Consider the following 25,184-nt stretch of genomic DNA (forward strand, 5'->3'; position numbering starts at 1 on the left):
TGGATATACAGCATGAGACGTCCGATATCCATGCATCTGCTGCTGCCAAGATTGTACTACCCATCATATACCTGGCAAAAACTGCCTGGCAGATGCCAACTAGATCTCCACCTTCTTGTAAAAAATTAGACAAAAAGTATTATGTCCCAGGTAAGGGAGCTGAGCTTTTTGTTCACCAGTTTACTGGTGGGGGAGGCAGTTAATCAAAGGAGAGAGCAAACTCTGGCTAGGACCACCCATTATGATAAAGATTAGAAATACCTAGACTTCTTCAGCATGAAGGCCATTTCCTCAGCAATGCTGCAGTTTTTCATAGCAAACTATTATATGTTACTAGCCAACTACACACACAACATTTTTGCACAAATGACAACTTTTTTGAACACCTACCAACAGATTTTGGGGGAAAAAAAAACAATATAAAACTAGCATTTCCAGAAAAGTCCCTCAGGTTTTCTTGGACTCTGCTGACATGGCAGCCTGCTCTGTTGCTCCGTAATCATGCAGAATGCCTCTTGGCTCCATCTTTTAAGCTTTCTCCACAAAATTCAGGCATCAGTTGAGGACTTGCATTTTGAAGGTCAGAGACGGTACGCAGAAGGCACAGATGCAACCTTACACACAATCCAGGATTCTTGAGCCACTCTGAAAACCCTAGGAATATATGCCCTTAGACACAAAAGGAAATAGGTCATATTTTATACCCAACAGTTCTACATTGCTCCATATATATAACTTAAAAGACATTGTGATCAGCTCCACAAACAATGTCAGAAGAGACGTCATCTAGCACTAACTGTCAGCAACATCTCTGCCATCCACTTCCAGGCAAGTGTTTTGAAGTATTGTTTGAGAGCACTACATGCTCTCCAAGCTGCACTCATTCAGAACCTCCAACCTGTTTGTGGGCTGCCAGACATCTTTCAATCCTGTATGGACAACCACTGCATCAGACAAAATGGGTTCTGGAAATTATATGCAAGGTCTATTCTGTCCATTTTGTCTCTAACCCACTTACCCACCCCACCTGTCCCTCTTCAGGGAGCCATTTCTTGAACATCTGTTACAGCAGGAAATAAGCAGTCATATGCAACTAGATAGTATATTAAACCGTACCTCCTGTATTAGGCGGGGGATAGGATTTTATTCACACGACTTTCTCACCCAGAAGAAAATAGGTGGATGGAGGCTCATCTTACTCAAGCTAAACAAATTAGTCAAAACACAGCACTTCACAATGAAGACCCTAGCAAGTATAATTCCAGTATTGGAAAAAGGAGATTCTCTCATTTCTTGACCTTCAAGATGCCTATTTTCGCATCACTATTAATCCAGTAAACAGAAGGCTCTTCCAATTTACGCTCAACCATGACTAGTACAGAGTGCTCCCATTTGGATTATCCACAGCTCCACCAGTATATTTGGAAGTAATCATCATCGTTGCGGCACACCTTCACACACATGGAGGTGATAATACTTTGCTAAACAGATGACTGACTAAAACCTGCAACACATCAGGCTGCAGTCGACACCCTTTGCATCACTACAACACTCATTACAAGAGTTAGTTTACAAATCAGTTTTCAGAAATCCACCCTAATTCCAGTCCAACAGTTGGACTTCATAGAGGTGTGCCTTAATTGCACAACAGGCATTGCTATGGCTGCTTCAACAATGCTTTGTTGCCGTGGAGAATAGCTCACAAACATCCCCAAAATGTGCCTCCAACTCCTAGGCCACGTGTCAGATACCACATCTGTTGTAAAGCACACCAGATTTTGCATGAGGTGCCTACAAACCTGGCTTCAGAATATCTACACACCTCACAAGCTCTCCATCCAGAGACTTCTGAAATGCCTGCCAGGGCAAAGATTCACTCACATGGTGGGCCAAACAAATGAACTGTTGCATGGATAGGGCTTTTTTGTGTCGGTACTAACAGGCACCTCCACACCCATCTTCCTGCCCCCCTCTACCCTCCCCCTTGGCTGGAGTTCCCGCTGTAGCTGCCAGTGTGGTTTGGTGCCCCAGCCAGCTTCCAGCTGTGGGGGTGTGAGGTACCCTGTGGCCCAGCTGGCATTCCCACGACTGTGGCTGCTGGCGGGTCTCCATGCCCCAGGGGTGCTGGAGCCCCTGTGGCAGGGCAGGGCAAGGAAGGGAGCCAGAACCCCCTGGGTCTGTGACAGCTTGGGACTCGGAGCTGGAGCCCCTGCTGCGGTGATGGAGCCCCCACCAGCCCTGCAGCAGTGCGGGACTAGGAGGCAGAGCACCTGCAAAAGCACAGGGCTGGGTGCCAGAGCTCCCACTGGGCCTGGCAGGAGCGCGGGGCTGGAACAGGACCCCCAGGCATGGGAACTGTGAGGGTGGAGAGTTGGGAGCTGACTAAGTCCTGGCTCCTCTTTTTTTTTTTTTTTTTTAAATGGGATAAGGAGCACACATGTCCAAGAATACTTTCCAGGGCTGCTGGTTCCTTGTGGAATCCACCCTCCATGTAAATTTACTGGAGCTCAGTGCAGTTTGAAATTTATGCCGTCATTTTCTGACCCTTTTGTGCAGATCCTGGTGGACAACTTTGCCACTATGTTTTATGTAAATTGAGAAGGAGGGGCTTGATCTTACCTGCTCTGCACAGTAGGAGTCCATCTTTGGGAATCGTCCATCTCCGACAACATAGAGCTCATTACAGCATACTTGCTGGGAAGCCAGAATGTCACAGCAGATGACCTAAAAGGAAACTTTTCACAAATGGGAACTGGACCCAGAACTATCTGTAGATAACTGACAACTATCTTCCAGTAAAGGGGCTGTTCCTCAAGCGACTTTCTGCAATGTCCCACAATGCCAAATACCCATAGTACTATTCCTGTGCAGGATTTGCATAAATGGGAAGAACCTTTGATGTATGCCTCCCCTCTGATTCCCCTGTTGAGCCATGTCCTTGATACTGAAAAGGAAAAATCCAGAATAATCCTAATTGCACCACCATGGTCCAGACAAATATTGTTCCCATACCTGAATCACATGGCCACAAGATCACCACAGACCCTTGTGCCTCTCCTGCTGACACAGGATACATTAGCCAACCTAGCATTTTGATTCTCCATCTTCAATGGTGGCTAATCCATGGATTACAAACCTTGATGCAGGCTGTTTCAGGGAAGTACAGAATCTCTTAATGAACTATTGACAACTAAGTGAAAAATATACCTGCACAAGTGGAAATGACTTTCTATATGGTGCAGAAACAGAAAAGTTAACCCATAATCTGCACCACTGCTCACAATGCTGAAATGCATAGCTGATTCTCAGAAAATTGGGCTTTGCTATCAGTTCACTCGGAGTGCATTTATTTGACATTAACACTTTTCACTCTAAGGTATATTGACTCTTTGTCTTTGCCCACCCTCTAACTAAATGCTTTCTCAGAGGCATTTATTCCACACTGTGAGAGCTTCAACTCCTTTGTGGGACCTCAGCCTTGTTCTCCATACTCTCGTTGGGCTAACTGCTTGCTGTTACATCCAAGAACATCACCTTATTAGTGGCAATCAGTTTGACAAGGAAGGTGGGAGAGCTGGGTGCCCTTATAGGAAATCCACCCTTTCCTATTTTCCTCAAGGACCAGGTAAGCTTACATCCATATCTCAAATCTATATCCATGTTTGCCTCAATCAGTTCTTCTCCTTACCTGTATGCCTTCTTATCTTCTTCCCTAAGTGGCACACCAGCAGCAGTGAAGCGTACCTTCACATTTTGGCGGTTCGCTGAGCACTTGAATTGTACGTAGAGAGAACAAAGACATTCAGAAACTCATCTCAACAACAGCATGTTCCTAAATTCAACCCATGTCCAAACAGCAACTCTTCAAAAAGATCTGTAACCTTATATGATTGTTGTATCAAAATCACAATCTGGAAGTTCCTTTCAGACTCATGCATCTACCAGAGCTATATCCACATCAACACACTTTCTCAAAGATGTACCTATTATTGACCTCTGTAAGGCAGCTACCTGGGCATCAGTCTGTACCTTCACCAAACATTACGCCTTAGAGCTGATGATACTCGCTTTGAATGATCAGTAGTATTCATTGTATATTTAACCAACTTGGAAGCCCCACTTCTTCATAGAATTGGTGCTGCTCTATGGTAACCTAAAGTGGAGCGTTCACAGGGACATGCCTCGAAGAAGAGCGGGTCACTCATTTTGTGCAGTAATGGAGGTTCTGCAGGATGGTTGTCCCTGAGCGTGCTCCGTTATCCTTCTTCCTCCGCTCTGCTTCGGAGTTTCTTTTCAATTCTCTGGGGTAGGGAAGGCACTGGGAGGGTAGTTGACTGCGCATGCTGGGTAGCCACACAATAGCAGATTGGGGCACTGCTACCTAACATCTCAAACTAGAAAGGCAGGGGCATGCAGATATCTAAAGCTCAGCACTCACAGGGTTAAAACAGTTGGTGGGCAGCCTGTGGATCCCCTGTCCCCCTCCCTCGTGTGCCTCTTGCACACTGGGACATTGGAGTCCCACATTTCCTATTTCTTCCCCTCCCTCCCAGCACTTTAGGAGTGCTGTGAATTAAGCAGATATATGGATGGTGGGATGAATAACCTGTCTTTAGTGTCGTGTGTTTAGGACTCTATGACAGCCACCCAGAAGTGGCTATTCAAAGATATAACACCTACCACTCATTGATTTTCTGGATTTGTGTGAGACACCTCCACCCTCTTCCACTGTATCTGTCCTGCCCCTCTACACCAGCCCATTGCAGGGCTGAGGAACTCCTCCAAAGAGAAGTGGTAGGGGAGGCTGCTTCACCCACATTGTGGAGCTAAAGTGGTCTCAGATCCTGAGTGAAATTTTCCCTGTATTGAAGAATTATGTAGTGTTTGATTTAAAGAGAATAATGGTAATTTAGCACAAACATATTTTCTGCATTTGAATTTAACCATGTTTCTATTTTGGTTTGCCTTGTTTCCTGCCTCTTTCCCACTCTTCTCCAGGTGGCAAACATTCTTTGGACTGCACATTGATTTTAACAGAAGGAGACTCTGCCAAATCTTTAGCTGTATCTGGCTTAGGGGTCATTGGACGAGACAGATATGGGGTATTCCCACTCAGGGGTAAAATTCTCAATGTTCGGGAAGCTTCTCACAAGCAGGTAAGCAGTACTGCTGACCTTCAGTGCTAAAATTTTTGTTAGCTTCAGTATATATAACGGCTTAAAAACGGTGAGATTTTAAGTCATTTTTATTGGTGTTGGAGCTTTCAGGTTCACATTTTCAAAGGTTTCTTAGCAAATGTGTGGGTTATAAACTTACTATTTATTGAGATTCCCATCTAATACAATGACTTTTGGAGAGATGGGCTTTCAGAATGTATAAAATATTGCAAAACTTACGATAAAATCATAAGAGTTGGTAACACTGGGGAACAGCTCCTGAACTATATAGTGAACTTTTGGTATAGACAAGGCTATCTCTACCCTTATGCAAAATACCAGCTTTGTGGGGCACCCCAAAATTTGGGGCACAAATTGCCCCAAATTTCATGGTACCCTATTCAGCTGTGTGCTGCCAATGGGCTCCAGCTGTCTCCCATCCCCAACCCCCAGCTACCTTCCCCAGCTCAGTGCTGGTCTAGTTTCACCCCTTCCCACCAGGGTTCAGCCCCCAGCCCCCATTTACCAATTAGTGGCAAGTGGCACGTGTGGGGTCAGAGGACTTGGAGGAGAGGCAGTCATCAGCAAGTAGGTAGAGAGGAGTGTCACGTTCCTGTTTAAAGTGCCACTTCTTTCTGGTCAACTGCATGACCAGTGGCTGCTACTCTGGTCTGCACATGCCTTCTGGTCCTGCTTCAGCACTGCCAAGTATCCCAGACCAGACACCATTGCCGCTACCACTGGGTCTGGGAGAAGGGTGTGGGATGGAAATGTGCTGGGCTGCATAGGATACCTGCACCAGTAGGGATCGCCATGGTATAATGGACATAATATTAAATATTAAGGTATTAACTTATGATGACTCTTCACCCCATGCTGAATCTATGCTTTCTACACAGATTATGGAGAATGCAGAAATCAACAACATTATCAAAATAGTTGGTCTGCAGTACAAGAAAAGCTATGAAGATCCAGAATCTCTAAAAACTTTAAGATATGGAAAGATTATGATCATGACTGATCAGGTAAGTTTGAAATATACAGATTAAAAAAAGAAAATCTGAGAAATTTTTGGGTTTTTTTGTTGTTTTTTGTTTTTTTGCTAGTTTTTCAGGTGTCACTTTTATCTAGTCTTTGCAGAAGGGGGACACGGTTCTGCGCAGAAAAGCTCCTCAGTGCATGATGTTCCTTGGGGAAAAAGGTCCCTATAACCACTGTCAAGACTACAACAAGTGTCAAACAGATAACCAAAATCTCCTTTGGTATACCAGAGCAATCCTACTGATTTCAAGTGTTTACTTGTCTGAATGAGAACATATATAACCTTGCATATGTAAATATGTTTGGACTGGAGTAGGGGAAGTGATATCAGAAAATGGCTCAGGATAGCAAATGTACTATTAGTAGTGTCCTTTTTAAAAAAAAAAAAATGTGTTAAATGTTGTGGGAAAGTAGTGTCTGAATCCTCTCCGAAATGACTAGTTAAAAAGGTGTCCTTTTGCTTGGAATGACATAAACCAAACATAGACAAGCTACATCAAGCAAGTATGTTTTATACATTGTATTTTGAAGTTAATTGATGATAACTACTACTTTCATAGTATTTCCCTTTTAGAAAACACTTCATAAACAATCCTTACATACACTGTGAAGTATCCCAGTTTTACAGATGTGAAGTGGGAAGTAGAATGAAAGACCCTGTCAAAACTGAGTCCCAGATCACTCTGAGTTCTGAAGATTGTCATCAACCCTTGTGATTAGAACTGGAAGTGAATATGAAGTCCGCACAGATACACCAGTATAGTTTTTTTTATAGTTGTGGTAACTCATTGGTCTCGGATTATGGGAAACAATATTTTCTATCAGCTAAAGATTCAGGGTGGATTTCAAGGATAGATGTTAGAACTACATTGCAGTAGTGTAGCATGTAACAATAGCAGGGATGGCATTTTCACTTTAGAGAAGAATAGTTTAAATTTTTTTTTGCCATGAATGATGAAAATTATTTGTCTGTTGGTGCTACCTAGGAATCTATGTACACCAATGTATCCAGTAGTCATCTGAGACTACATACCGCTAAAGTGAAAGGCAGTCATCTGTTGAAGCTTTTATTTTGGGCTAATCACAGCTTGTGGAGTTGATGAAGACTAATGAAGAAAGTGTCTGAGATTCCATTGGGAAACGCTGCTGCTTCTTTGAGTAGTGTGCCTATTGGTGCTTCACTGTAGATGTGTTTGCGCTTCCTTGTGCCTTGATTGGCGATTTCTCATAGCAACGTCCATTCAGCCTGTGCATGTGTTTTATGCAATCTTGATCTCACAGAATGGCATGGGTGAACCTTCCTCAATTCCTTCTCAACTGCCCTTGCTTGAGATGAAGCCTTAACAGTTTTTTGTTTTATCTGCAAGTGTATCTTCTTAGTATTGTAGTAGTTTATTGTAGTTGTGCTTACTAGGACTTAGTACTAATTTTAGCCATAATTAGTTGAACAGCAAAAGCCGATTTAAAAAAAATATTAGTTTCTCTAGTCCTGAAAGAATTTTACTTTACTGGGAGGGCATGTCTGGTTTTCCTTGTTTCAGATGTTGCCTGTGGTGCTGTTGTTAGATCCACAGCAGGGGCCTTTGTATGGGATGGAGGAGCAGGCAAATACCAGACACAGTGTTGGTATATAATACTCTAAATACACTTTGTTAACTGCAAAATGAACCTCATTCACGCCACATTCATACCTCCAAATCCAGCTACACCAGAATTCATAGTCACAAGTCCCACTGGTCAGTTGAGGTTCAGTCCCATCACAAAGTGCAGAGACTCTGCAGATACCACTCCTTATTCAAACAGAGTTCTAGATCAATAAAGAACTCAAAATTGCTAATGTATGATGTCTCCCTTTATAATCTGCTTTGTAATATCATTAGTCTTTTTTCTCTGTTGCTGGGCCTTTTACCCACAAGGTTCCAAAAGGTCAACCCAGGGCAGGCTGCCAGGATCAAAAGCCCACCATTTCTTCCAGCTCTTACATATTGTTATGGCAGTCCAGCTGGTAGTGTTTCTTTATATACTGATTCTTCATATTTTTCAGCAACATAACAATTGCTTTTGTACAAATAGTTCTTAGTTGATTGAAACATTGTTCTCACTACAGTTGCTCATACACTTTGTATTCGCTCATGTCAAACACATCAGTCCATTTCACTAGGCCCCCATGGCCTTTCGTGGCACAGCCCTCTTTTGGTTCAGGCATCTGTTTGACAAATGCTGGTAGTCCCCATGGAATCTGCATAGTATAGGGTAAAACTATAAAACAGACCAGATTTCATGGTCTGTGACACATTTGTCATGGCTTGGTATTATTTGCAAACTTTATTCTCTATGCCATTATCTAAATCATTGATGAAGATATAGAACAGATCTGATCCTAAAAGTGACTCCTGTGGAACCCCACTTGATATGCCCTTCCAGCATGACTGTGAGCCATTAGTACCCTCTTTCTGAGGAGGGTTTTCCAGCCAGCCCCTTGTAGTTGTCCGATCTGGGCTGCATTTCCCTAGTTTATTGATAAGATGGTCATGCAAGACTGTATCAAATGCTTTACTAAAGTCTAGGTATATCACATCTACTGCTTCTACCTTATGCACAAGACTAGTTATCCTGTCGAAGAGAGTGCATTTCTTGGTGCACATAAAATTTATTCTGCACATGGATGGAAAAAATTAGAGGGAACGCTCAGGAGATCCCTGGGCTTCCATCTTGATAGGACTAAACCTGCATAGTTGTTGCTACGAATCTTGTTATCTCCACACACACTTAGACTTCACAGAGTGAGTTTGTACGTCCGTTTTCATCAGAGGCTGTACAACCTCCATTCTCTGTCACCCTCTGAGGAAAGCCACACCTCTACAGTCTTTCTCAAAAATGAATATGCAGAGCTGCAACTTGGACCTCTGCAGTTATGTTTGGTGAGCACTGTGCAGTAACTCATGACTCTGCATTCAGATCAGCTATACTTTCCTCTATATGGGACTCATCTCCAAAGCCCCCTCTTCCTTAAGGTGACTTACTTTGTCGTCACCTGGTGAAGCATTCACAGGGACTGTTTTAAAGAAATAGTTACACACCATGTACAATAACTGTGGCTCTTTGAAATGTGTCTCCTGTGGGTGCACCTTTGTGTGCTCAGTCTTCTCTACTTAGGATTTCTTTGCTGTGGAACATTGTGGTAGAGAAGAAACTGAGGGTAGTTCTCCTGTGGGGTGTAGAATAATAATAGCAGGAAGCATGAAGTGTTGAGTCACGTGTGTGTGGGCTGAAAGGATATTGCTATGAGAAATCTCTGATCAAAAGTACAAGCACACCCAGAGTGAAGCATTTGTAAGGGGTCACATTTCAACCACAGTTACTGCAGAGGCCGAGTAACCATTTCTTTAAATTGCTGCAGAGGGCACTGAAGAACCTTATCAGTAGAATCTGTCCAGGGGATCCATTCAGCCACTCTCATTTTAGTTCAGGTCATACAGTTCTGCATCTGTGCTGTCTTGCTGCTGATAAAAAGACTGTAAGTATTTTGGCAATCACTCTCTGAGGACTTCTGCTATTGGAGGTCTTGTCCCCTGGGCAATGCTTGTCTAATCTAGATCTGAATTACCCATTTGAGTAAGTACTTTCCACCAACAAATGTTGCAAATCTCATCAACCTGGATAAAAATGAAAGTACAGACTGACTTGTTAACCAGATGTTGTCTTTGTTTCTGTCAGCTCATTTGCACTTGAGCTAATATATAGGATGCATTGATAGTGTTTCTTTTTCATATTTAGGATCAGGATGGATCTCACATAAAGGGATTGCTAATCAATTTTATTCATCACAATTGGCCATCTCTTTTGAAACATGGTTTTCTTGAGGAATTCATTACTCCCATTGTAAAGGTACAGCTCATCCTGACAATAGAAAGTTTTGATGTATTGTAGATAATGTTACAAAAAGGCTGACTTGGTATATTTTTGTTATTTTTAAGGCAAGCAAAAGTAAGCAGGAACTTGCCTTCTATAGTATTCCTGAATTTGATGAGTGGAAGAAACATATGGAGAATCATAAAGCATGGAAGATAAAATACTACAAAGGTTTGTTTAAAAAATCTCATGTACTGAAAAAGCAATAATTGGGTAATGTCTTTTAGTAGATTAAGTGCTTGTAAAATTATTTCTGAAGTTATTTTAAAGTCAGTTTTTGTAAATTATTAGGAAAACATAATTCAAATAGTATGTTTGTTTATATACTGATTGTTTTCTTCTTAACATGCAGGTTTGGGTACCAGCACTGCTAAAGAAGCAAAGGAGTACTTTGCTGACATGGAGAGGCATCGGATCTTATTCAGATATGCTGGTCCTGAAGATGATGCTGCCATTACACTGGTAAGAACTTTTACAACTCCTGTGTGCCATGTTTTATGAATGCCATAACTTACAGCAAGTATTGGGTCAAAAATCCTGACTTTTAGTATCCCATGGCGGCTACTTTACTTTTTAATTTTTCACATTATGTTGTTAATGATTTGAACAATACTACATTTACTCTTTAATTAAATGTGGTTAAATAGTATTAATGTAATGGCTTTTTTTCCTGCATGTTTGTTTTAATCCTCTTAATTAGCAAAGATATCAAGAAACATTACTGTTAGATTCGTTACTGAAAGGTACAAATATCACAGAAATGTCTGCTTTTGATTAAAGCTCTGAAGGGGATTATGGAACAAATTGCTGAATGACCAGCTAGACATGAATCAAAACACCTATGTCTGTCTGAGCAAGTGAAATTAGATAGATAATTTCTAGTTTCGTGTGTGATGTCATTAAAGTGGGAAGAGATGTTTGGGTACTGTGGCAAAAAAAGAGATAGTATTTTAAACTAAATTTGGAAAACAACCATACTGCCTAATCCTAAAATATTTCTGCAGGATGTATATCACTGTAAGGTGTGTTCAGATGATCCCAGCTTCATGATTTTGGGTGGGAGAATCCTCACTGCCAAGTACTAAAAAAAACAAATCCTATTCAGAGTTTGGGCCTCATGAACACCTGTCTCAGTATGCAATGTTATGCAAGGGCACTGAAATAGCAAATAAGAGGGATACTATGGTAATATGATTATTTTAAAGATTTTTGTAGTGTCTCTTTGTGAGGGGGACCTGCAAACCTGGAGTTCTAGGAGGCAGCTAACTCATATATACTTATTTCATTTCTTTTTCCATATACATCCTGACAGCTGCACATATCTGTTTAGGAGTAGGATTTTTGGAGGATAGAAGTGGAAAGTATGGCTTTATAGGGCTTATATGATTGGACTTGTAAAAAGAATATGTGGGCTTGTATCAGAGCAGAATAAAATGAACTTTTAAAATTCAGATATTTTTGAGAGGCATTTACATTTATAAAATGGGAATAGAATAGCATACAGAAAATAAATGCCACCTATATTATCTTTTACAACATTTTTACTTTATTCTGCAGAAGCATTATACACCTAGATGGCACAGATAAACGGACACAGTCTGTGAGCTGGAATTCCTCATTCCAAAACACACAGGAAGAAATCATAACTCTTCCTCTGTACCGAATGTGTGAAAACCAAAAACCAGATTGTTACTGTCTGCATTAAAACTTGAAGACTGCTAAGGGGGAAAAAAAAGTTTGTGATGATAACCTGCAATGAGTTCGCCTCCGTTTAGAAAGGGAGACATATTTGGCCACTTCCTCTCCTCTCACAGAATGGTCTAGGTGATAATTCTGAGTTACAAGAGACCTATACTGCTGAACAGGATTTGTGTCCCTGCCATCTTTCTTTCCTTGGAAATTGTTAGTTTAGAGCCTTCCTTCCACAAGTTCAATGAAATTGTGCTACCTGGAACTGTCACTGACTGCAGCTGCTGCCTGTGCTGAATTACCTATGGCTGGATCTTGAGGGTCATTGTCAAGCTAGTGTGATAAGCTTTGGATTCGATCCAGTCACAAAAATGGGTGTGATGGCAGCTGTTTGAATCAGATAGCTAGTTAAACTGAAATTTTAATTTCAGAAAAAAAAAATTACATGCTTTTCTGAAAACATTTTTTTCTTCTGAGGAAACCATAATTTATTAATATGTACTTGTATCTCTCAGTTAGAATCCAGCTACCAGTGTTACCAGTGGCTATGCTGTATGATTGTCATTTACTTTCACTAATTATTAGAAAACCATTATTTCTGCATTTCTGAATCTTTAACTCTTTCATGAAGCAATTGTCTCCCCCCATCCCCCCCAACCCCTGTGGGTGTGAAAGGTAGCACAATCAAAGTGATTCTGTTGAATGGGGTAATGAGGGCAGAACACATGGAGTCTGAATTCTTTGGATTTTTTTGTGTTCTGTAGTGGCTGGGTGGTTGGCAGGGGTATCAGTGCATCTGGGTGTGCAGATTAGTCTTAACCCCCAAATATACAGTTAGTGGTCAGCAGTTGTGGAAGGTTGAACTGCAGCCATGTGGCTGTTGGAACAGACTTGGGATAAGCTGACGGGAAAGAGAGGATGCTTCTTCTGACAGGTCTAGACTTCTCTAGTTCCAAAGCAATTTATTTAAGCTTCAGATTTATACCAGCCTGTGGCCCATAGGGCCCTATCTTGCAATTCATATGGGAAAGAAGCTCTCAGCTACTTAGTTTGACTTGAAAGTACAGTTCTATTCTGAAAAGTGGGAATTTTTCCTTGAGGAGGGCCTACAAGAAGTGGCCCGCTATTTGTGGATCTCAGAAGGTGTTGTAAAACTCAAGCGCTTGCTGATCAGCGAATTACCAATTTGAAAACGTACCAACAATAACTGTGCTGATTATCATGGGAATATTTTGTTAACTATCGTGAGAGTTCAAGATGAAATGTATGTAGTGTCTCTATTACAGCAGCAAGTTATAAAGTTTTTCAAATGATTTTTACTTTTAATAAAATTTACGGTATATTTTAAAATTTAATGATTATTAAAATTCCTCATATAATGCTGTATATGCTAATAATTTATATTATCTGAAATATTTGCAGGCCTTCAGTAAAAAGAAAATTGATGACCGAAAAGAATGGTTAACAAACTTCATGGAAGACAGACGGCAGCGTCGGTTACATGGCCTTCCAGAGGTTAGTCCCAAATAAGGAGAAGAGCCCTGGATGGTTAAAATTAGTGCAGTTTGAATGTTCAAATTATACTGATATATAATTTTTTCTTTTAGCAATTTCTGTATGGTACAGCAACAAAGCATTTGACTTACAATGACTTCATCAACAAGGAGTTGATTCTCTTCTCAAACTCTGATAATGAGAGATCCATTCCATCCCTTGTTGATGGTAAGTAGATATTCATGATGATTTATGAGGTTGTATCTTTTTATCCTTGTCATTTTGAATGATGTGACTATATTTGAAAAGAAGTTGGTACTCTGAAAATGAAATTTTGGAATTAGTGAGAGAAATTGAGAACCTGTATTTTTCTGCTTCGTTACGTAGCCACTCATGTACAGTATTGACTTATTCCTCTGAAGTGAAGCCATTGGCAGCTCAAGCTGTAGCTTTACAACTGTCCACTTGGCCAAACCTCATTTCTGTGCTGTGCAGATGCTCTACTGAGGGCTATCACCACTGAAAAGCGAAACATGCTGGTGTATAAGGCACCATGAAATTTTGGGCACCAGATTGCCCCAAGTACCATGGTTCCCTATGGATCTACATGCTGCCTGTGGCACTGGCTGCCCCCTGATCCATCCCCAGCCCCCGCTCACCGGGCGGGGCACCCTTATGGGCTGGAGGACTGAGTAGGGGGTAGCCACACAGCAGATGGCTGAGGAGAAGCAGCACTTTGCCTTTGAGTGCTGCTTCTCGCAAGCTGGTTCCATGGCCACCTGCTGCTCCTCCAGCCCTCGTTGCCCTTCCAGCACTGCATCATTTTGCTAACTCTCCTGGACCAGAAGTCACTGCAGGAAATGGTATCCAGTCCGGGAGGAGTTGGCAGCTTCTTTTTCCCACAGCTTCATCTGCCTCTTCCCTCTCCTCATCCCTTTGGGAAGCGGATACTGGGCTGCATAGGTTACCAGCACCAGTAGGAACAGCCCTGGCTCTACTTCTGGAGCAAGCATTCCTTTCTTTCAGTGCTCATATTCAGCAACATTCAGTTCAAACTAGCAGTAGGGAGCAGATTAGGGTGAAAGTCCTGACCCCACTCGGGTCTTCAGGGATTCTGTCAATTTTATCTCTTTCTGTGGAATAACGTGGACATGGAAAGATGCGCTGTAGACACAAAGCACTCTCCATTTGCAAAGCTCACTGTAGGAGGAGATCCTTGGCCATCTGGTTTTATGTACTCTTGGTCACCCAGGGAAAAGGGGCTTAGAGTCTTATAGATGCGGAGTGATTTTTTTTGCCCTTTCCCTCAACAACAAACTTCATAGCAAAGCACAAGGTGTGCTTAAGACAGGTGATACCCAGAGAGAGAGATGCACACAGACTGCAGTTCTCATCCAGCTACAACAAAGAACACTTAGTCAGATAACTTCTAATTTAGATGAGAAGCCAAAGAACCTAAAATTCCTGGCTCATAGACTTAAATGGGGGCTAGCCAGGGTGGAGGAAAAGATAGATGCCTCACTGCATGCAAGGGAAATCCTTTCACCATCTATCTCTTCACACATAAGGAAGAATTGCATATAGTGTCCCAACTAAAAGCTTTCAGGGAAACTGTATCTAAAAATCCCAAAATTCCCTTAAGGATCCTATGGTCTGAAGAAGTGGGTCTGTCCCACGAAAGCTCACCTAATAAACTATTTTGTTAGTCTTTAAAGTGCTACTTGACTGCTTTTTGTTTTGATATAAAAGAGAGTATATGATCTTGTCAATAATAACTAACATTGTGCCTCTGCACAAAGTATTAAATGCGTTACAAATAATTCTGGCATTTCTTAATTTTTGAGTGCTTGACTTTGCAACCGTAATGTTCTTTTAGCATAACTAGTATATGTAATTTCTTCATTTTTTTTAAATAATGCAGAAGGAAATACCATCATGTGGAACCATATTCAGCCTCACGTAGATTATTAGCGATGTTAGTAGTTTTATATCCACAGCACAAACCTCTGCTACTTGAGAAACAGAAAACTGGTAGCACTAGTAGACTCCGGTTCTTTGTCTAGACAAGTCAGCAGAGGGGAATGACATAGTTTTCTAGTGGATTTTACAGTTACTTGCTAGACAGCAGATGAGTGTTTAGCACTCAGGAAACCTGGGTTCTAGCAGTGTGTTTTAATGGGTACAGGCCCTTCTGCACCTGTTCCTACCCTACTCCTGTGCCCCTGTGGGGTGGCCTCTTATCCATTTTAGGCAAAACTTGTGCCTCTCTGCCCCTAACCTTTTTGTTTGAATCTATATCAGAAGTGAAAGTAAGTAAGGAGCTGGCCACCTGAGGCACTGTGTTCTAGGTGGAGGCAGGGCACACTCCCAGCCGAGCTCCCAGGGCTCTGCTGCATTCTGCTGCACAAAGTGGTAGGCAGCCGGCCAGGTGAATGGGGCTGGTGGGAGGGAATACTCCCTGACTTGGTCCAGAACTGCTTCTGCCCTGATGAAATGTGTTCTCTGAGACAGAATTTGTAATTTCAGAAAGGTGCGTGCGTGCGCATGCGTGCGTGTAAATAATATTTAAAATGCGTTATTATTCTGCTAAACAGGTTTTAAGCCAGGGCAACGCAAAGTTTTGTACACTTGCTTTAAGAGAAATGATAAACGTGAGGTTAAAGTTGCTCAGCTGGCTGGTTCTGTTGCTGAAATGTCAGCTTATCATCATGGAGAGGTGAGTATGAAGAATGTTTGGGTTTTTTTTTTAAGTTTTTATTTTGTCATAAGCACGTTCCAGTTGTCAACACACACTCCACTACTAAGAGGAGTGTTCAGAATCTTGTTAAGAAAGTGAACCAAATGGAAACCACTTGGATAAGAAGACAGGGTTATTCCTTGAAGCACAGCCCTGTCCCATACAATGATTTCTAAGCTGATGGAAGCTATGCTGGAGCACTTTGTTAGGGGAGTTGGACTTAGTCCTTTTTCATGTCAATTGCATATCTGACGATGTTGGTAGCCAGTGAAGAGAAACTGCTTATGTGCAAAAGTAAAACAAGTTAAACTGGGATTCTCTGTGGTTAATAACGTTTAAAGAATTTCAGGTAAAAGATTGTTTTCCAGATTTTGTGGTGTTTATCTGGAATATTTGCAATCCTGCCAAAGACTAGCATTGTCAAAATACAAATATAAAAATACATGTTCAGAAATCTACCATTGTATTATAAGAGATTGTATGGAAGGACTGTGAGAGAGAATACAACATTTTAACAATTGAACTGCAGATTCCTTATTTCTTTAATAAAATTATGACCTTCCATTTTTCAGCAAGACCGAGTTTGAAATTGGAGTAAAATAACTTGTGTGTTACAGTAAACCCTTGATTTGGTGGACTCTGTTTTAGTGGACTACTGAAATAACAGACACTGTCTGCCAGCCCACTGTACTCCTCCAAAAGATGCTGACGACTCACCAGAGCCGCTTTGGCCACTGAGGCTGGAGAAGCCACCTTCTCCCAGCATGGTGGCTGCCCGGACCAGGCAGCTGGCAGGCGTCCTGCCAGCCACAGCCCTGGGCAGAGGCATGCCTGCTCCAGGGAAACTTAGTTTCCGCAAGAATGCCCAGCGGGATGGGTGATGAGCAGCTTGTGGCAGGCAAGCCCAGAGGCTTTTCTCTGTAAACAGAGCAAAGAGCCCTCTGCCAAGCTATCTCTCCTGAGTCCATTTCGTTCCTCCCAGGTCTTGGACAGAGTGCTCCCTAGTGCGCCTTGCAAGGTTCCTCCAGTCTTGCAGATTCAGATTTAATGGACTTTCGGCATTAACAGACACCCCTTTCGCCCATTAATCAGTTAAATTGAGAGTTTACTGTATCTGACAATGAAAGCATGGTATAGTAGCTAATTAGGAAAGAATACAGTTTCTTAAACTGAACAGTAACAATGTGTTCGTATTTTCTTCCAGCAAGCATTAATGATGACTATTGTCAACTTGGCTCAGAACTTTGTTGGAAGTAACAATGTTAATCTACTGCAACCTATTGGTCAGTTTGGTACCAGGCTTCACGGTGGCAAGGACGCTGCCAGTCCTCGCTATATTTTCACAATGTTAAGGTAAAATCTTGCTCAAAACAAATCAAACTACAAACACATAGACCCAAATATTCAAATTGCCTTTGTTACTGCACCACAAGATTTACAAGCATGTATTTGCTTGTGAGCAGTTATGTAAGTAGCTGTGTGTGCTCTCAGATGCCTGGTTTACACATGCGAATACATTTTTTTCACACACAGATTTTCCTGCTAATTTTGTGAGAATAGTACTTGAGAGGACTACTAAAAGGTTAGCTCTACAAATTTTACTTTAAAAAGGTAGATCATCCAGCCCAGCTGTCAGTCTTCAACAATGGAAGTGTGGGATTTCATGTTTGGTGTCTTTATGATTCCACATAAAATGTGTTATCCCTTTTACCCAATAATTTTATTTCTACATGGCAGCCTTAACACACACACACACACACACGCGCACGTGCGCGCGAACAAACATCTATTATGAACACACTTTTCCACTATGGAAGTTCAATATTAACTCTTTTTGGCTATGTCTACATGTGCACGCTACATCGAAATAGGCTATTTCGATGAATAACGTCTACACGTCCTCCAGGCCTGGTGCCGTTGACGTTGGGCAGCACCACATCGAAATGGGCACTGCGAGGGAATGTCTGCACACCAAAGTAGCACACATTGAAATAAGGGTGCCAGGAACAGCTGCAGACAGGGTCACAGGGCAGACTAGCGCTTCCAGGGCAACAGCTAGCCGCTCCCTTAAAGGGCCCCTCACAGACACACTCAGCCTGCACAGCACGCGGTCTGCAGAGCCATAAGCACGCACACCTCGAGCAACGCAGTCATGGACCCCCAGCAGCAGCAGCAGGCAGAGGTCCACGCAGCTGCCCCTGTAGGAGCAGTGCTCACCCTGCTCGATGCCATGCAGGAGGCAGCTGAGCACCTCCTTGCCACAGAGGAGGAGCTGCCGGCAGGGGAGGAGGACTCAACCCCCAACCCAGCAGCACCCTGCCCCTGCCTCATATGCTGCTGGCTGTGGAGCTACCCCACCAGCACTGACTGGTGGGAGCGGCTGGTGCTTGGAAAGTGGGACGACGACCGCTGGCTCCAGAACTTTCGCATGAGCCGGCAGACATTTCGGAGCTATGCCAGTGGCTCACCCCCGCACTGAGGCACCAGGACACCTTCATGCGGCGTGCCCTCAGCGTGGAGAAACGGGTCGGCATCGCTGTCTGGAAGCTGGCCACTCCAGACAGCTACCAATCCGTGGGCCAACAGTTTGGCGTCGGCAAGGCCACCGTCGGGGCTGTCCTCATGGAGGTAAGAGGACTCACGGGGGGAGGGGGAGGCAGCCCTGGCAGGGGAGGGGAGGGGGGCCCTGGCAGGGGAGGGCCACACACACCCTGCACACCCCTCATTGGTGCTCTCCCATGTGCTTCCCCTGCAGGTCGTCCGCGCCATCAACGCCCTGCTCCTCCACGGGCTCGTGAGGCCTGGGGACCCGGATGCCTCCATCATGGGGTTTGCCACCCTGGGCTTCCCCAGTTGCTTTGGGGCTCTGGGTGGGACCAACATCCCCATCCACGCCCCAGAGCACAGTGGAGGACGCTTCCTGAACAGGAAGGGCTACCACTCCGTGGTTCTCCAGGCCTTGGTTGACAGCCAGGGCCGCTTCCTGGACATTTATGTTGGCTGGCCTGGCAGCACCCATGATGCCCGGGTATTCCGGAACTCGGGCCTGTGCCACTGGCTGGAGGCGGGGACCTACATCCCCCAGCGGGAGATCCCTGTGGGGGACACCACCATGCCCCTCTGCGTCATCACAGATGTGGCATACCCCCTCTGGCCCTGGCTCATGCACCCTTCCACGGGCCACCTGTCAGCCAGCCAGGAGTGCTTCAACATGCGCCTGAAGCATGCACGCCAGGTGGTGGAGCGCACATTTGGGTGCCTCAAAGGGCGATGGAGGTGTCTCCTCACCTGCCTCGATGCCGGCCCCACCAACATCCCCCAGATTGTGGGCACATGCAGCGCCCTCCACAACCTCGTGGAGAGCAAGGGGGAGGCCTTCTTTCAGGGCTGGGCTGTGGAGGCTGGCAGGGCCGATGTGCAGCCACCCGCTGCCCCCAGTCGCCAGGTGGACCCCGAAGGGACTCGGGTCAGGGAGGCCCTGTGGGCCCAGTTTGATGAGGCCGCGGGGTGAACCCTGGCAGGCCCCCCACTGCCCCTCCCCATCCTCCACAGCACTCCCTGCCCCTAGGCACACACCACAGAGCACCCGCCCCACCTTTCTTAAAAATAAAAACAGACATTTGTTTGTAAAACCATATCTATATTGAACTCTCCTTATTAATATCTTAACTAACTATTTACAGGCCGAATAAATATTACATATATATATATATATATATATTATAAGTCCGATAAGATGAAAGAAAAAAAGGGGGAAGACAAGGAAGGGGAGAACTATGTACATGGTGGGGCAGGTATCAGCATCATAACAACAACATAACAACAGGGGTCTAATAGAAACTATTTACAGACGAACGTAAAACTGAGGGGAATATATACAAAGGGGGAGGGGGGGGCCACGTCCTGGGCCCCACACCCCCTAATGTCCAGTGCTGGGGGTGGGTGGCCGCGATCCCACGCCTTGGCCTCAGCCCTGGCCGGGCCTGGCTGGGGGCTGGGCAGACCAGGAGATAAGGCTGGTGGGTGTCAGCTGGCCCCAGGTCCCCCTTGGCGGAAGGGCCCTCGGTGGCGGGTGGCGGTGCGACGGCAGGTGGCACAGTGGGTGGAGCAGGCAGGGCGGGCAGAGTGGTGGCCGGCGCGACATGGGGGGCCAAGTAGTCCGCGATACGTTCAAACGTACACATGAAGGTCCCCCATGCCTCCTGGCGCCAGGCCAGCGCCCACTCCTGCAGCTGAAGGCGCTGCTCCTCCACCTGCAGATGCTGCTCGGCGACCTCCAGCTGCCGATGGTGGATCTCCAGCAGCTGGGGGTCCGTCGCCGTCCGGTGGTGGTGCTGGGTCAACCGTCGTCCCCGCCGTGGGTCTGGTTGGTCCTCCGCCGAGGGGCTGGCCTGGAGTGATGGCCCCAGTGGGCTGTCCGGGACCACTGACACCTCGCCGGCGCTCTCCGGTCCTTCCGATGGTGCAGCTGCGGAACACAGGAAGGGGGGGAAGAAGAGTGGAGACAGCTGTTAGTGTGGGCCCCAAGCTTTGGCCCTTGTCCCCCCACCCCTCTGCTGCAGGTTCCCTATCCCTGGGAGGAGATGCTGCTGCTGCTGCTGCTGCTGCTGCTGCTGCTGCTGCTGCTGGGTGTCCCACCCCCTCCCTCCGGGGGACCCTAGGTTCCTCTCCCCCCAACCCCGGGGATGGGGCATGGCAGTGTCGTGCTGGGTGGCAGGGGTTGATGCACTCTTCTGAGGGACATGCCACTGCTGTCCTTGGGGCCGTGGTCATCTGGGCATGTGGAGGGCCCTGGTCATATGTTACCCCCGCCCCTCAACCCTGGGGGTGCGCACCGGGGGGGGGGTACATAGCTGATGGTCCGCTCCCACGGATGGGGGACACCCGGTGGGCGGATGCCCGGCTGGAGCTCCTCGAGGGCAACATAATCCGCAGCTCCCCATCACTGGAGGAGGATGCCCCCTTCTCCTCCTCCTCTGGTGCCCCAGGGGTGGGCTCCTGGGGGGGCTCCAGGGGTGCGGGGCTTACCTCCAGGGCGGAGTCCGCCTCTGGGGCCTGCTGGGGCTCGTCGGCCGATGTATCAAGCGTGGCCACAGGGGAGGAGGTGTGCTGGGGGCCCAGGATGTCCCTGAGCTCCCTGTAAAAGGCGCAAGTGACGGGGGCGGCCCCAGATCGGCCGGCCGTATCCCGGGCCCGGATGTAACCCTGCCGCAGCTCCTTCACTTTACTGCGGACGTGATCCGGAGTGCGGGCAGGGTGACCCTGGGTGGCCAGGCCCTCGGCCAGCCGAGCGAACGCATCTGCGTTCCGCCTCTTGCTCCCCATTACCTGGAGCACCACCTCCTCACTCCAGAGCCCCAGCAGGTCCCAAAGCTCAGCCTCCATCCAGGAGGGGCCCCGCTGCCGCTTCCCAGCCTGGCTGCTGCCCTGGGAGCCCTGGCTTCCTTTGCGGGGGTGTGCCCTGGGGGCGCTTTGGGGGCTGGGGGGGCGGCCATCGCAGCGATGGGCGGCTGGTCTGGCTGCAGAGGAGCGTGCAGGCTGGCCGCGTGTCTGGGCTGCCGCCTGCACACTCTCTCAGCTTCCTGCACAGGAAGGCAGGGGGCGGGAAGCTTTAAGGGGCCGCTGCACGCGGCAACCATCGAGCTCAGGGGCTGGGCACAGTGTCTCTCAACCCCTCAGCTGATGGCCGCTATGGTGGACCCCGCTATTTCTATGTTGCGGGACGCGCAACGACTACACATTCCCTACTTCGACGTTGAACGTCGAAGTAGGGCGCTATTCCCATCTCCTGATGGGGGTAGCGACTTCCATGTCTCGCCGCCTTACATCGATGTCAACTTCGAAATGGCGCCCGCCACGTGTAGCCGTGGCGGACGCTATTTCGAAGTTGGTGCCTTTACTTTGAAGTAGCCGGCACGTGTAGACGCGGCCTTTGTTTCAGAATACAGTATTTTCTTCTTCATAATCAAAATTGAAAAGAGAAAATACATTTTTGTTAACAAGATGATACATTGGGGCCATTAATCTTTATAGTGTAACAAGTTTTTGACTGACTGGACTCTGGTTAAATTGTGTTGCTCACTCTTTTTTCTTTTTTTTTTTTTCAAAGCCCTTTAGCAAGGCTGCTTTTTCCTGCAGTGGATGACAATTTGCTGAAGTTCCTCTACGATGATAACCAGCGTGTAGAACCCGAGTGGTATATTCCCATCATTCCCATGGTTTTGGTAAATGGTGCTGAAGGAATTGGTACAGGATGGGCTTGTAAACTTCCTAACTATGATACCAGAGAGATTGTGAACAATGTGAGACGAATGCTGGATGGCTTGGATCCCCATCCCATGGTAATGTAACTCACAGTATATGCTGGTATTTTTGTGTTTCCTTTACAAACCTAAGATTTGCACTTATAAAGAGCATCTTATATTACTATAGAAACACATCACAACCAAATGATTACCATCTCTGGAGTTTGTCAAATACTTTGTCTTATTTCCATTGAAACTAGTATAGATTGAGACCCTTAACTCCTGCATTTTTCTCGTCCGGTAACATCTGTAGTTCTTCTTCGAGTGGTCCCCGTGGGTGCTCCATAATAGGTGTCGGGCTCGCCCGGCGCCGCAGATCGGAATTCTTCTAGCAGTTTCTATTGGATCGCGCATGTGCCAACGTGCATCGCTCCCTTGCGTGCCCCCCGGCCATGTGCGCGATCCGGTCCCCGCCAGTTCCTTCTCAGCTGCCGTCGGCTGCAGACGGAATCCGCTCCGGCTAAAGCCAGAGACAGATAAGAGAGCTGTTTTTTACGTGTAGTTCGTTTGTTTGTCACTATTATACAAAAAAAGAAAGAGAGAGAAGAGCATATTAGATAGCAGAGAGAAGAGGAACGAAGGAGGGGCGGACAAGAAGGCTGTTTAGCCGTCCGCTGCCCTGAAGGCCGTGAATGTTATTTTGGGTTAGAAAGCACTGATTAGTGGCTAAGTACCCTATTAACAGTAAAGACTTACTGCGATGGCTTCCTCGGGGTTTAAGAAGTGTGAGTCATGCTGCGAGGCTATGCCGGCCTCAGATGGGCATAGTGAATGCATTTGCTGCCTGGGAGAGTCTCATGTTACCCAGAAGTGTTCCCACTGCACTAAGCTTACAGACGGGGTCAGGAAGGACAGAGAAATGAGGCTCAAAATGATCTTGTTTGATAAGGCTCTCCAGCCAGAACCGCCAGAGAAGCCTCACACAGAAGTGCCCTCTGGGTCGCAGAAAAGGAAAGCAGCCTCTTTGACCCCCTCTGTGCAGAAGAGGAGGAAACTCTCCCCAGCTTGATCCTTGCCGGCGGTCCCAGCGAGCAGGACGAGCGGAACGCAGAGTCCCCAGCTGCGAGCTGATGAAAGCGGCAGCGCAGCAGCGCACGTGGCAGAGGCCGAGCCTCCGATTGTACAACAGGCGGCACGGAAGGCGCGGCAAGTGCCGCAATCAGCGGCGCCGCCACACGCAGTACCGGCTCCCGCGGCGCCGATGGCGCAGGGGCACCCAGCACAGAGCCTACCGGCACCGGAGGAAGCTACCCGTGCGGCACCGCTGTTGACGGTGCCGAGCGCGGCGCCGACAATGGGGCCGAGATCCCCGGCACTGGAGGGGGCAGCGCCCACCCTGCAGGGGAGGGACAAGGCCAAAGCTAAAACCCAGCACCTTAGTCGATCTCCAGGCAGGGCTGCGCTGCCCTTATCACCCAGCCCCCGCCCCCAAGATACACGCGCCACACCGCCGGGCTGCAACTTCCCCGGCTTATTTCAGGCCTCCCTCTCCGTTCCTGCAACCAATTTCGCCGTGGCTCGGGCCACCTTCACCATTTTTGGGCATGGATCCCCTTGAGTACTATCACAAACCAGTTTCACCACTGTCAATGTCATTGCGGAGATCCCGCTCTCTGAGACATCATGGGTACACTCCCCAGTCGTGGTCCAGGTCTCCATCACCGGGCCCTTGCCCATGTTGCTGTGGTCGTCCTCATCATGTTGAACACAGACACCGCAGGTCTAGATCCAGGGGCAGGTCCTCTCCTACTACTTGTCAATACTCCCGTGTACACTCTCACTCTGGGACGGGAGCGCAGTTGTCCTGGGGGGAATTAGGTCCAGAATCCCGAGACTTCCCTTCACAGTCCACCAGGGAGCAAGTATACCACTGAACTCGGGAGCCAGAGGATTTGGGGGAGGTTTACCCCTGCAGTTCCTCCTCATCCTCCCCAGATGAGGCCATGGCCCCCGGGCATGTCTCCCCTCCGGATGACCTTAAACAATTCCAGGAGCTGTTCAAAAGAGTAGCATTCACGCAGGACATTGAAATAGCAGAGGTGCAGGAGAAGCACCATAAACTCCTGAAAAATTTGAGACCCCCAGCTTCATCTAAAATCGCTATCCCACTGGACGAAGCCATTATGGAGTCAGCCACTAACATATGGCAGACTCCGGCCTCTATTCCGCCTACGAACAAGAGAGCGGATAAGAAGTACTTCGTCCCAGCCAAGGGCATGGAGTTCCTCTTTAGTCACCCACAACCCAATTCTTTGGTGGTCGAATCGTCCCAGCAGAGGTCGAAGACATCTCAGTACAAATCAGGGGGGTCGAATAAAGATGCTAAGAAACTAGAGCGGTTCGGCAGGAAGGTCTACTCCTCCTGTACCCTGTTATTGAGAACGGCAAATTACGCGGCACATCTATCAAACCATAACTTTGACAATTACTCTAGACTCACTCCTCTCATGGATTCACTCCCGGAGGACAAGAAGCCAGTGTTAAAGGCAATTGTCCAAGAAGGCTACGCAGCGTCGCCAACGGGAGTCCAGATTGCCCTGGACGTGGCAGACACAGCGGCACGTTCAACAGCAGCAGCAGTGGTAATGCGTAGGGAATCCTGGCTCCAGACGTCCAGTATCCCCAGAGACCTACAGGCGAAGATCATGGATCTTCCTTTTGATAAGCAAAAGGTGTTTGTGGACTCAACCGACTCGGTCCTCCACTCCAGCAAAGACTCGAGGGCCACACTTAAGACCTTGGGTATTTCTACTCCCCCATACAAGAAAAAGAAGTTCTATCCTCAGCAAAGACGCTATGCTTACCAACCACAGCGCGCTCAATATCAGCGAGGCTGTGACCAAGGGCGCC

At 46.5% G+C, this 25,184-nt stretch overlaps 1 protein-coding gene across 2 annotated transcripts in view; it reads left to right on the forward strand.

Annotated features, from left to right (window-relative positions):
* The window catches only part of TOP2B (DNA topoisomerase II beta), a 113,330-nt gene that overhangs the window by 62,377 nt on the left and 25,769 nt on the right, over positions 1-25,184 (forward strand). For both annotated transcript variants that reach the window (XM_074984442.1, XM_074984443.1), the window contains 10 exons: positions 4,999-5,156; positions 6,056-6,181; positions 9,975-10,085; positions 10,175-10,280; positions 10,462-10,571; positions 13,221-13,313; positions 13,406-13,520; positions 15,887-16,008; positions 17,234-17,382; positions 22,139-22,370. In XM_074984442.1, coding sequence (XP_074840543.1) covers positions 4,999-5,156; positions 6,056-6,181; positions 9,975-10,085; positions 10,175-10,280; positions 10,462-10,571; positions 13,221-13,313; positions 13,406-13,520; positions 15,887-16,008; positions 17,234-17,382; positions 22,139-22,370 — 1,322 coding nt within the window. The remainder of the gene's footprint in view (positions 1-4,998; positions 5,157-6,055; positions 6,182-9,974; positions 10,086-10,174; positions 10,281-10,461; positions 10,572-13,220; positions 13,314-13,405; positions 13,521-15,886; positions 16,009-17,233; positions 17,383-22,138; positions 22,371-25,184) is intronic.

This window comes from Carettochelys insculpta, chromosome 2, assembly GCF_033958435.1.
Source record: "Carettochelys insculpta isolate YL-2023 chromosome 2, ASM3395843v1, whole genome shotgun sequence".
Lineage (NCBI taxonomy): Eukaryota > Metazoa > Chordata > Testudines > Carettochelyidae > Carettochelys > Carettochelys insculpta.